This window comes from Gobius niger (genome assembly GCF_951799975.1).
Source record: "Gobius niger genome assembly, chromosome: 22".
Classification (NCBI taxonomy): domain Eukaryota; kingdom Metazoa; phylum Chordata; class Actinopteri; order Gobiiformes; family Gobiidae; genus Gobius; species Gobius niger.
Genome location: NC_136873.1, coordinates 17,421,618 through 17,433,815, shown reverse-complemented (window position 1 = coordinate 17,433,815; position 12,198 = coordinate 17,421,618). Strand labels below are relative to the sequence as shown.

General features: G+C 38.9%; 1 protein-coding gene across 1 annotated transcript; it reads right to left on the bottom strand.

Moving 5' to 3' along the window:
* Positions 1-1,890: 1,890 nt before the first annotated feature.
* On the bottom strand, positions 1,891-11,854 carry ifi44g (interferon induced protein 44g; the record flags this gene model as incomplete). Its single annotated transcript, XM_079580804.1, has 7 exons — positions 1,891-2,532; positions 7,418-7,518; positions 7,597-7,774; positions 8,995-9,201; positions 10,503-10,701; positions 10,780-10,840; positions 11,806-11,854. Coding segments are annotated over 7 exons (978 nt in total), but the record flags the coding sequence as incomplete, so codon positions are not given.
* Between the last annotated feature and the right edge of the window lie 344 nt (positions 11,855-12,198).

The following is a 12,198-nucleotide window of genomic DNA, read 5'->3' as shown; positions in this document are numbered from 1 at the left end:
AAAGAGAAATATCAATAATGTTTATGCACATAATCTATATTATTGTGCATACTCTGAGCTACAGTAGTTGCTAGTGTGTTTTTTCATGGCCCTGTGATGGATGGGTACTGACATAATCATCGTAATGTGCTCGTGCATGATAATCATAAAAAAACAAAAACACTTAGAATTAAAGGAAATACACTGCATATCAATTTATTTGTTCGGTTAAAATGTTAAAATGTTCAAAGCAGACATTATTATTATTATTATTATTATTATTATTATTATTATTATTATTATTATTGTAGCGTGTGAAGTTCTGGCCTGTGCTCCCTCATCACCACACCACAGGGACATAAGCAAAACCCCCACTCCAAGACCCTAACCATGTCCTGCCTGTGAATGACTGATCAGTCAGAACTAACCAACACAGTTGAGGACAATGAAGACTGTGATGAACATATCTCTTTATTGACCTTCGAATTGGACTCTGAGGTTCAGTCTTTGAATCTCAAACATCCGATTTCAGGAATAAGCCAGTTCCTTCATTCACAGAGAGAAACAACTCAACTAAATGTTGCTAATGACATTTCTCAGGTCAACAAAGATACAATGTACACAATGTTGAAATGTCGATAATGCATTTGTAAAGTTTGTGAATATGTTTATTTCCAGAGAAATGTATTCCATATGGAATAGTGGGGGAAATGTGACGTCATCGGAAATCTATCTATAGCCTAATGTTAAAGGGACTAGATGCAAGTTGGCCAATTTATACTCACTACTGCCACCTCAGGTCATACATGTAACTGCAGCTTCTATGTTAATCTCGTGCATGACGGCACTTCAGACCCGAAGTAGCACCTTTCTGAGTGACAGTGTAGGCTTTTAGAGGCAGCTGTGGTGAACAGGTCTGAGCTCATTCTACACATGAGGACATGGCTGGAACACAGGTTGGTCCAATGATACATTTTTAGAGGTGCTATTGGTAAAGTGGGACATTTTTGTATTCAAAATCATTAATATTTTTCTTTTCAAATCTTTAAAACATGCTTGTTCCCATACACTTCACCAATTAAAGGCGGCCTGAGTTCACAGATTAACATGTGTTTTTTTGGGCATGTCCTTCATATAATTCCTCTCATTTATAAACAAAAACAAATCTGATGAAGGCACTTTACTGTATTATTCTTCCATTGTCCTGTCACTCTTGTTTTTAGTTTATACCAAATGTCCCAGTTAGATATTCCACACTGGAACATGTCTGACTCCTTCTGCACCAACAGCACAGGCTGCACATCAGACACATGTCCATCATGGTCATATGTCTCACACACCAGTTAGAATAACCATTAGAATGGTTATTATTATTCATAACCTCTTCACATATTCATAAAAGTAGTTACTACAATAATAACCATAACCCTAACCCATGTAGGGGAGGAAAATACATCATTTAACATTTTTAAACTAGTCCCTTAAAGTCCCTTTAAGCTGTACAACACACAATGTAACAATATGTTTATAAAATGGTCTTTTTAAACTTTTTTGCTCATGAATGATTCCCACAAACCCACACGTACACACACAAAAATCCCATATTATTGAAAAACACAGAAGTCACCACCTCATGACATCAGCAGGTTTAAAGCAGCAGGTTTAAAGGCTGAATGTGGAGGATTGACTGAAGCAAAACCCAGCTCAGGTCGGATTTCCATGACGGAGCGAGCAGTGTTAGGACAAAGCTCCAAGACGTCTCTGTAGCACAACACGGGACGTTTCAAATATAATATCTGATTTACTGCTGCACTGTTCCTGGGACAGTGCTTGTCCTGAGAGGTGCTGGTGTTTCTCAGCTGTAAACAGGAGCTCTGAGTACTGCAGGATGATGATGATGATGATGATGATGATAATGATCTTTAGTCCTTAGAGGTGCTGGTGTTCTTCTCTGTGAATAAGAGCTCTGAGTACTGCAGGATGATGATGATCTTTAGTCCTTAGAGGTGCTGGTGTTCTTCTCTGTGAATAAGAGCTCTGAGTACTGCAGGATGATGATGATCCTTAGTCCTTAGAGGTGCTGGTGTTTCTCAGCTGTAAACAGGAGCTCTGAGTACTGCAGGATGATGATGATGATGATGATGATGATAATGATCTTTAGTCCTTAGAGGTGCTGGTGTTCTTCTCTGTGAATAAGAGCTCTGAGTACTGCAGGATGATGATGTTCTTTAGTCCTTAGAGGTGCTGGTGTTCTTCTCTGTGAATAAGAGCTCTGAGTACTGCAGGATGATGATGATCTTTAGTCCTTAGAGGTGCTGGTGTTCTTCTCTGTGAATAAGAGCTCTGAGTACTGCAGGATGATGATGATCTTTAGTCCTTAGAGGTGCTGGTGTTCTTCTCCGTGAATAAGAGCTCAGAGTACTGCAGGATGTGGTCCAGGGCTCTGAGCAGCAGCACGTCTGAGCTCAGGTCTAGATCCAGCTCACACCAGTAGTTCCTCACGGCCACCACAGAGGACACGGATATGCCCACCAGCTCTGCCGCTTTGTAAATCTGCAATCACACACAGGGACACTTTAAAACAGAATGTTCTTCAGACGGGAAACTTTTGACTGCCACGCACACTTCTGCAGGTGGCAGTTCTCTAGAGGCTAGTGACAGAGTTGAGCTTTGAGGGACAGAGGAGTGATGTTTTGTATATTTTGTTTTAATACGAGAAATTTAAAATAACATGTGAAGACGGCAGGATAGAGGGGCAAAATATGGTAGGCTCCAAAACGGGACACTTGACAGACTTGATAGGTTGTAAGCTCCCATCTCTCCAGGACCTGTTCACCTCCAGCACCCGGAGGCGTGTGGGTCGCATCACAGCTGACCCTTCTCACCCTGGATACGGACTATTCACCCCTCTACCCTCAGGCAGGAGGCTACAGTCCATCCAGACCCATAAATCCCGCCACAAGAACAGTTTTTTCCCCTCGACAGTGGTGCAGATGGTAGAGCGGGCCATCCAATGATCGGAAGGTTGGGGGTTGGAATACCAGCTCCTGCAGGTGCAAACTGTCGTTGTGTCCTTGGGCAAGACACTTCACTCAATGTGTGAGTGGTTGGTTGTGGTTGGTGGTGAGCAGCCTTGCTCCTGTCAGTCTACCCCAGGGGAGACTGTGGCTACAAATGTAGCTTAACACCATCAGCATGGAGTGAATGAATCCCCCTCCCTTTCATGTGTGACTTGTGTCATATGAAAAAAGGCTATACAAATAAGATTCCCTTTCCCCTCCGCCATTTAAAGCCTTTTAATGCCATTTTTGATGCCTTAACACTATATTCTAATGCCACAAACGCAGAAATCAGTACTTACTTAATTTCTTAAGAACAGTATTGGACAAAGCCGGAGACTTTAGAACTAAAAATGTGGTCAATTCCCGCCCAAACTGCAACTGAAGAATCCCCCGGGTCGCAGCATATTTTAGAGATATTAAGTCTAATATCAAAATATAGAATCCAAGCCAACGTCCAAACCAAATTATAAATGTTTTGCAAATTATAAATGCTAATTACAGTTGGTTGAGTGATTTTGGGGGTTGCTGCCTGAAAAGTTTGGGAATCCCTGTTTTGGACCATCATTTTAGTCATATTGATAAACTTATACAGAAAATATTGATGATTTTTCAATAGATTTAATCCCAGTTTGAATCTAAATTAATGCTTTTGCTGTCTGTTACTTGTTTTTTTTGTTTTTTTATGTAAATGGTGTAAAACCCATGTAACAGGGTCATTGACATGACGTGCGTAATCTGAACATTGTATTTTCAGGGTAGCAAATTAAAAATAAAACATCATGGCATAATTGCATGTTAAATATCTTTCAAATAAGCCATCATTTGTGAATATTAATAGTTTTAAAGCTTTGGAGATCACTAAAAACTTTTTTTCAGGGTGCCACAAACGTAAGAACAGGGCTTTTATTTTGAAATAATAACAGCAAACAGGATATGACATCAGCCAGAAGAACTTATGGTTGTTTATACGGCAGAGTGAAAAGGATTGAAAATCTCTTTCAAGAATTGAGAAAATTGGTGTCAGGTGGTACAACTAATGTAAATATTGGAAAAACTATTTTATTGTAAAAGTATTTAATTTGTTTTAAAAGCATTTTTCCCCCCATGCTTACAAATGCTAAAGCTAATGTAAGGGTCCACAATAAAAGCTAATATAATTCTAAATTAATGTCAATCAATATGAGAAAAAAAAGATCAGATATTGGTTTAAAATATCTGATACTGAACCGATAAGTGTTTTGGGCAAACACTGAGCTCTCCGTCTGTGGTCCACTGGTTATAGCTGATTACAGCATCAGTCAGTTACAAATTACTCATGAACTGTTCAGAGGAGAAAGGCTGTTTATGATATTCACCTTATTCCGCCCCGCCCACTTTTGCCACTTTTAGTGTTGTCTCGGCACTTCCGTTGTCCAGACACTTCCGGTCGAGCGCAAAGCCGTTCATTTTAGCGGAGAACGAGGGGAAATATTCTCCGCTCAAATCTGATGTTTAGTCGATTGATTTGTGTAAAATGTCCAATGTTCATTTGCACCGACATGTCGACACTGCAGCGTTTCTCTGTGCGCTGAAAACGGCTTTGTTTTCGTGTAGTGACTGATTTTATGTGGACTTCTCCTGCCCCATGTTAACACATAGGAGAAAAGGGGCGGGCAACGTGAACGCGAAAGTCCGGAATAAGGTGAATACGCCATTGACCCAACATCAATCTGACTGGATGTCACTCTTACATTGGTCAAAAATGAGTGTTGACCCTGCTTTGGAGGACGCGGGGACGTCCACCAGAGGTCACTGTGCTGCTGTGTGAGCACTATGAGGAGCCTCTGGACTTCCTGCGTTTTGACTTGTTCCTTTGACATTCTTAACTGATATGAAAGTTTGGATATTCGTTTTGTTTTTATTGGGTTATAGTTTTTATTTGGTGAAACTATCAGAAGACTTTAGTCAGTTATCATAAAATACTTTGTTTTAGTGATTATAGTCATCAAAAATATGACTATACTACACTTATGACTCTACTGAGGACTTCAACAGGAGGAGACGTGTTACTCTGAGACACAAATGGTGGACGAGTGTTTTCAGCCTGACCCAGGGTCGGACTGGGACTGAAAAACAGCCCTGGACTCTGACCAGCCTGGCCCAAATTAGCGTAAATGTGCACTTAACACCCGCCTTAACGGAGCGCATTTTCTCCAGTACGGCTTTACCCAAATCTAAAAGCTTCTCGGCTGGAGAGCAACAAGGTAACGGCTCATTTGAAAGCTAGGACCTGAAAAAGTGATTGTAACATTTTGTCATATTTTTGTTTTTTTTCATTACTTTTTTGGTGGCTTTTTATTGTGTTTTTGTCACTTTTTTATTGCGTTTTTGTCACTTTTTTTTATTGTGTTTTTGTCATATTTGTTCTATCATTTTTTGTTGTGTTTTTGTCACTTTTAATTTTGTTTTTGTCAAATTTTTGATTGTGTTTTTGTCACATTTTTATTGCGTTTTTGTCACTTTTTTATTGCGTTTTTGTCACATTTTTTCTATCATTTTTTGTTGCGTTTTTGTCACATTTTTTATTGTGTTTGTGTCACTTTTTTATTGCGTTTTTGTCACTTTTTTATTGCATTTGTCACATTTTTTATTGTGTTTGTGTCACTTTTTTATTGCGTTTTTGTCACTTTTTTATTGCGTTTGTCACATTTTTATTGCGTTTTTGTCACTTTTTTAATGTGTTTTTGTCACTTTTTTATTGCGTTTTTGTCACATTTTTTCTATCATTTTTTGTTGTGTTTTTGTCACTTTCTTATTGTGTTTTTGTCGCTTTTTTATTGTGTTTTTGTCACTTTTTTATTGCGTTTTTGTCACATTTTTATTGCGTTTTTGTCACTTTTGTATTGTGTTTTTGTCACTTTTTTATTGCGTTTTTGTCACATTTTTATTGCGTTTTTGTCACTTTTTTAATGTGTTTGTCACATTTTTTATTGTGTTTGTGTCACTTTTTATTGCGTTTTTGTCACTTTTTTATTGCGTTTGTCACATTTTTATTGCGTTTTTGTCACTTTTTTAATGTGTTTTTGTCACTTTTTTATTGCGTTTTTGTCACATTTTTTCTATCATTTTTTGTTGTGTTTTTGTCACTTTCTTATTGTGTTTTTGTCGCTTTTTTATTGTGTTTTTGTCACTTTTTTATTGCGTTTTTGTCACATTTTTATTGCGTTTTTGTCACTTTTGTATTGTGTTTTTGTCACTTTTTTATTGCGTTTTTGTCACATTTTTATTGCGTTTTTGTCACTTTTTTAATGTGTTTTTGTCACTTTTTTATTGCGTTTTTGTCACATTTTTTCTATCATTTTTTGTTGTGTTTTTGTCACTTTCTTATTGTGTTTTTGTCGCTTTTTTATTGTGTTTTTGTCACTTTTTTATTGCGTTTTTGTCACATTTTTATTGCGTTTTTGTCACTTTTTATTGCGTTTTTGTCACATTTTTATTGCGTTTTTGTCACTTTTTATTGTGTTTTTGTCACTTTTTTATTGCGTTTTTGTCACATTTTTATTGCGTTTTTGTCACTTTTTTAATGTGTTTTTGTCACTTTTTTATTGCGTTTTTGTCACATTTTTATTGCGTTTTTGTCACTTTTTTAATGTGTTTTTGTCACTTTTTTAATGTGTTTTTGTCACATTTTTATTGCGTTTTTGTCACTTTTTTAATGTGTTTTTGTCACTTTTTTAATGCGTTTTTGTCACATTTTTTCTATCATTTTTTGTTGTGTTTTTGTCACTTTCTTATTGTGTTTTTGTCGCTTTTTTATTGTGTTTTTGTCACTTTTTTATTGCGTTTTTGTCACATTTTTATTGCGTTTTTGTCACATTTTTATTGCGTTTTTGTCACATTTTTATTGCATTTTTGTCACATTTTGATTGCGTTTTTGGCACTTTTTTTCTATCATTTTGTCACGTTTTTGTTTGCTTTTTACCTCGCTCTGTTTTTGTTGGCTTTTCATCACATTTTTCGTCACTTTTTGTGTTGCTTTTCCGGCACATTTTTGTTTTTGTTCTTTTCATCCTCTTTTTTTGACGCTATTTCTTTTTAGCTTTTAGATTTGGGTAAAGCTCGGTTGAGGCGGGACCGGTGGCCCTAGAGCCAGTGGCCCTTCTGTGCTCTTCCAGGATGGACATATGGCCAGTCCGCCCCTGGCCTGACCCCACTGCGTTTGAAGGAATACCACTCCTTCATTTGGACAAGTTTTACATAGTGCATCTAGTAGCAGTTAGGGGAGGCAAATGTTTGGAGAAGGACAGAAAGACATAAAAGAACTGGAAAGTATTTTAACTTTGCTTTGAGAGAAGATTTACTGTATCTAAATAAAAATGACTGCATATGTTAGTTACCGTGTCTCGCACAAAGATGCTCCTGTAGGCCTCCGACGTGTCCTTGGCCGTCTCCGGGCAGATTTTATCGATGTGTGTCAGCAGAACTACCTGGTGAACCCCTTTGAACACAGAATGATGAATAAGCCAAAGACTAACACGACTGTGAGCTCGTGGGAGCCGAGCGCCCCCCTGCTCACCCATGTCGCTGATGTAGCGCCGCAGCTGCTGGAAAGTGCCACTGATTCCTTTGGAGTACGAGCCGATGCGCACTTTAGAGGCGTCCAGGACAAAGGCCACACAGTGCATCTGCTCTTTCACACCGGGACGCTTCACGTAGCCCTCGGTGTCGGAGCTCAGCGCCTGGTCCGCTCGGAACTGTGGACATGGGTCACATTCACTCTTTCACAGGACAGTACCACACAAAGTTTACCTTAGCTGGTGTAGGAGCCTTTTTGACCATATGTGTTCATTTGAGAAGACACACCCAGTGTTAATTTTGACAACATATTTTATTTTAGTTTTCGTTTTAGTTTTCGAGGGGTTATTATTCTTTTTTCAGTCACATAGCACCAGTCTATATCACACTACAATGATGACCAAACCTTCTGTTGGTCTGTAAATGCAGTAAATTAGAATAACTGCCTTGTATAAAATGTCTCTCTCAAAATGGCTGTAGTAAATGTCTTGAAATAGGCCTCTGTCTCTTTAAGAACCTCTGAGCCTTTCAGACACGCCCCCTCCACACGCTGTCTGTGGCATCAGTGGGGAGGGGGTTCTGCTGAGGAGCAGTGGTTGGTTACTCGGCTGGTGACGAAAGCTCGGAGGCGTCTCCAGGAGGTGGGGGCGTTCCTAGGAGGACTCAGGCAAACCTATCCCTAAAATGGCCGCCATCAGAGTTTTTACAGATTACTCAGAAATACGTGAATGTGCCAAGGCAACACTTCAGGCATGTTTTTAATGAGGGAGTGACAGAATAACATGATGTAAAGCTGGAAAAAGTCCATTTTGCATAATACCCCCCCTTTAAGACTAATTTAGTCGACTTATATTTATAATATTCATTATAATCATATTTAATTAAGGTCCTCGACTTCATGGAGCTGCTCCACATGAATAAAGCACAAACCTGTTCATTTGGCGGTGAATTTACATGATATGAGGTTCTTTCAGACGGTCAATAGAAGTTTGGATGATTTTAGTCTCTCATTTTCATTTTTATTTAGTCTTATTTTAGTCGACTAAAATATCTGGACATTTTAGTCATAGTTTTAGTCTCATGAGAAACTTTTAATTTAGTTTTAGTCCTATTTTAGTCGTCAAAAATATCACTTTGACTAAAATTAAGACTAAATATTTTTGTCAACGAAATCAACACTGGTAACTTCCGAGACCAGTAAATTGATAAGAGGTCTGAGGCCAAACTGGACGTGCTTCAGCGTCCGCCATGACAAGAAGCGTCCGAATAGTGCGGTCAGTCAGGAAGGAGGTGCCTCAATGCTTCCTATCATACCTCCTTTAGCATAGGGACCTGTGGTGGTTCCTCATGCTGACTGCCCCGCGGAAACCCTGTAAAAAGGCTTTGTCCTGGTGTGTACCTTGTATCCTTCGGGGGCGTGGCCTCTGATGACACTGAGCATGTGCTGCAGAGTAGGCCCACCAGGAACCTCATCTCCAAAGCCCATCATGTCACACAGCACCAGGGCAGTGGAGTATCCCCGAGACCTGTCCCGAGCGCCGTCCCGAGCGCTGTCCCGAGCACTGTCCCGAGCACTGTCCCGAGCGCGCAGGGGGAATGACTGCAGCTGAGCAACAACAGAAACACCTTTTACAAACACATGGTTTATCTGTGCACGACACGTGGGCCGACAATTCAAGTTAGCAGCTCAGGCTCGGGTCAGGCTTCATGCCCGCCTGGGTCGGGTTGGGCTAGATATTTTGGGCCCGATCTAAACACTAGTAGGTTTTCTCTGCAAATGCAACCAGCTGAAAAAACCTACCAGAAACGCAAAAAACAATTGATCAAGGCACAATGCTAGCCACCCATTACACACAAATATCAACTTTTTTTCCCCAGTAAAAACTTAAGTAATGCACCTTTAAGTCTCCCCATCCTCTGCAACAGACATAACATTTAAAAAAACAGCAAAAAAGTGACAAAAATCCAGCAAAAAATGACAAAAATCCAGCAAAAAATGACAAAAATCCAGCAAAAAAGTGACAAAAATCAATAAAAAAGTGACAAAAATCCAGCAAAAAAGTGACAAAAATCCAGCAAAAAATGACAAAAATCCAGCAAAAAAGTGACAAAAATCCAGCAAAAAAGTGACAAAAATCCATCAAAAAAAGACAAAAATCCAGCAAAAAAGTGACAAAAATCCAGCAAAAAAAGTGACAAAAATCCATCAAAAAAATGACAAAAATCCAGCAAAAAAATGACAAAAATCCAGCAAAAAGACAATGCCGTGGGAACCCAGGGTGCTGAGGGCGCTGCACTACCTACCCCCTGGTGGATAGTTTGTGAACTGCAGGCAGTATTAACCCCTTAACTCCCACCTGAACCGAGCACATTTTCTCCAGCTTTACCCCAGTCCAAAAGCTTCTGGAAAAAAGGTGTGAAAATAGCAACAAAACTGAGACGAAAACAAGGATGAAAATGTGAAAAAAGTGAGAAAACATTGACGAAAAAGTGACAAAAAATTGACAAAAAAGTGAGAAAATTTTGACGAAAGATTGAGGGAAAAAATGGACGAAAAAGTGATAAGAATTTGACAAAAAAATGCAAATAATTTGACGAAAAAGTGACAAAAAAGTCACGAAAATTTGACAAAAATGAGACGACTGCCCAACAAAAAAAGTGATGAAAACAAATCTGATGTGAGGAAAAAGATCCATTTAGTTTTGTAGGTCTTTCAAATGAGGCGTTACACTGGCCTACAGGATTTGGGTAAAGCTGAACTGGAGAAAATGCTCTCGGTTCAGGCGGGAGTTAAGAGGTTAATAAATAGGATTTATGCACAGAAAAAGAATTTTCGGGGTAAATTTTGTCCCCCCCTAACTAAAACATCTTCCCTCGGCTCTGTTTGGAGAGCTTTGGAGAGTATACCTTCCTGGTGAAGCTGGACGAGGCGCCCTGTCCCACCATGGCTCTGGTGGTCACTCTCCCGTCAAACACAGACTGCGCGGAGCTGATGAAGCTGGACTTGCCCGAGCCCACGGGTCCCAGCAGGAGGACACGAGCCTGTGGGACGTCCCGGGAGCTGGGGGTGTAGGAGGACAGCCTTTCCAACAGGGCACTCTTCTCTCTGCACAGCCACACACACACAATTATTCCACTGCCACAGAAAAGGGGCATTCATGGAGGAATTTTGGATTCAACCCACTCCTCTGTCCACTCCACGCTTCTCCAGGGAGCCAGCAGCTTTGGGAAAACACTGTCTTTCCCTGAAAATGCAACGACAACAGGGTGTAAGTGCAATTTGAATGGAAATGAGCAGTACTGTGGTGACTTAAAGGCCCTATGAGAGATTTCTTTTCTTGGAATCAAATGAGCTTTTTCCAATTTTCCCACAAATGTCTGCTTTACAATGTACAGAAAAACAAAACCACATTTACTCTAGTAAACCTTTATACAGTAAGTGTTTGGGGTAGGGCTGTGCAATTAATCGAAATTCGATTACGATTTCGATTACAACAGTAAACGATTACAAAATTAGAATAATCGCAAAAAATCGATTTTTCTTTTTTTTTTTTTATTATTTTTTTTTTTTCTTCAAATGTTTTTTTTTTTTCTTCAAATTTTTACTTTTTTATTTTTAATTTTTGGATTTTTGTCACTTTTTTGATGGATTTTTGTCTTTTTCTGCTGGATTTTTGTCTTTTTTTAATGGATTTTTGTCACTTTTTTGCTGGATTTCTGTCTTTTTTTCTGCTGGATTTTTGTCATTTTTCTGTTGGATTTTTGTCATTTTTTTGCTGGATTTTTGTCATTTTTTTTGCTGGATTTTTGTCACTTTTTTGATGGATTTTTGTCTTTTTTTTGATGGATTTTTGTCACTTTTTTTGCTGGATTTTTGTCACTTTTTTGCTGGATTTTTGTCATTTTTTTGCTGGATTTTTGTCACTTTTTTGCTGGATTTTTGTCATTTTTTTGCTGGATTTTTGTCACTTTTTTGCTGGATTTTTGTCACTTTTTTGATGGATTTTTTTAAAGGCAACAAATAATCGTTTGAATAATTGTGATTTCAATTATGACAAAAATAATCGTGATTATTATTTTTTCAATAATCGAGCAGCCCTAGGAAGGGGCATTCAGGTTCCGGGGGGACCCGTGCACCCCTAGTCACACCTAGAAATGCCCCTGCTTTGAATGTAAACACTTAAAGCTAAAGATGATCTCTGTCACTTACCAGGTGAGTTACTTTCCGCTTTCCTCACAGAGTAAACAGGTTTTTCTGTTCAGATGAATGAAAGTGAACATGTTATAAACGACATACAAGGACAAGTCTGTACACATCCATTTAAACACATCCAGATATTATAGTTTCAGCTCGATCTGCTTCTAAAGGCCCATAAAACACATAAACACTAGTAGGACCACTAGGGCAAATCATCTTCTATGTTGGACATTGTTTCTGGCTCCTCTGTAAAAGCTAAATGAAGCTCTACAATCAGTCATTATTATGTTCTTAGCTGATTGTCCTCAGAGAGAGCTCAGCCTAAAGGTGTTACCTGCAGTCTTTTAGGGGATCAGACTAGGGCTGCTCGATTATTGAAAAAATAATAATCACGATTATTTTTGT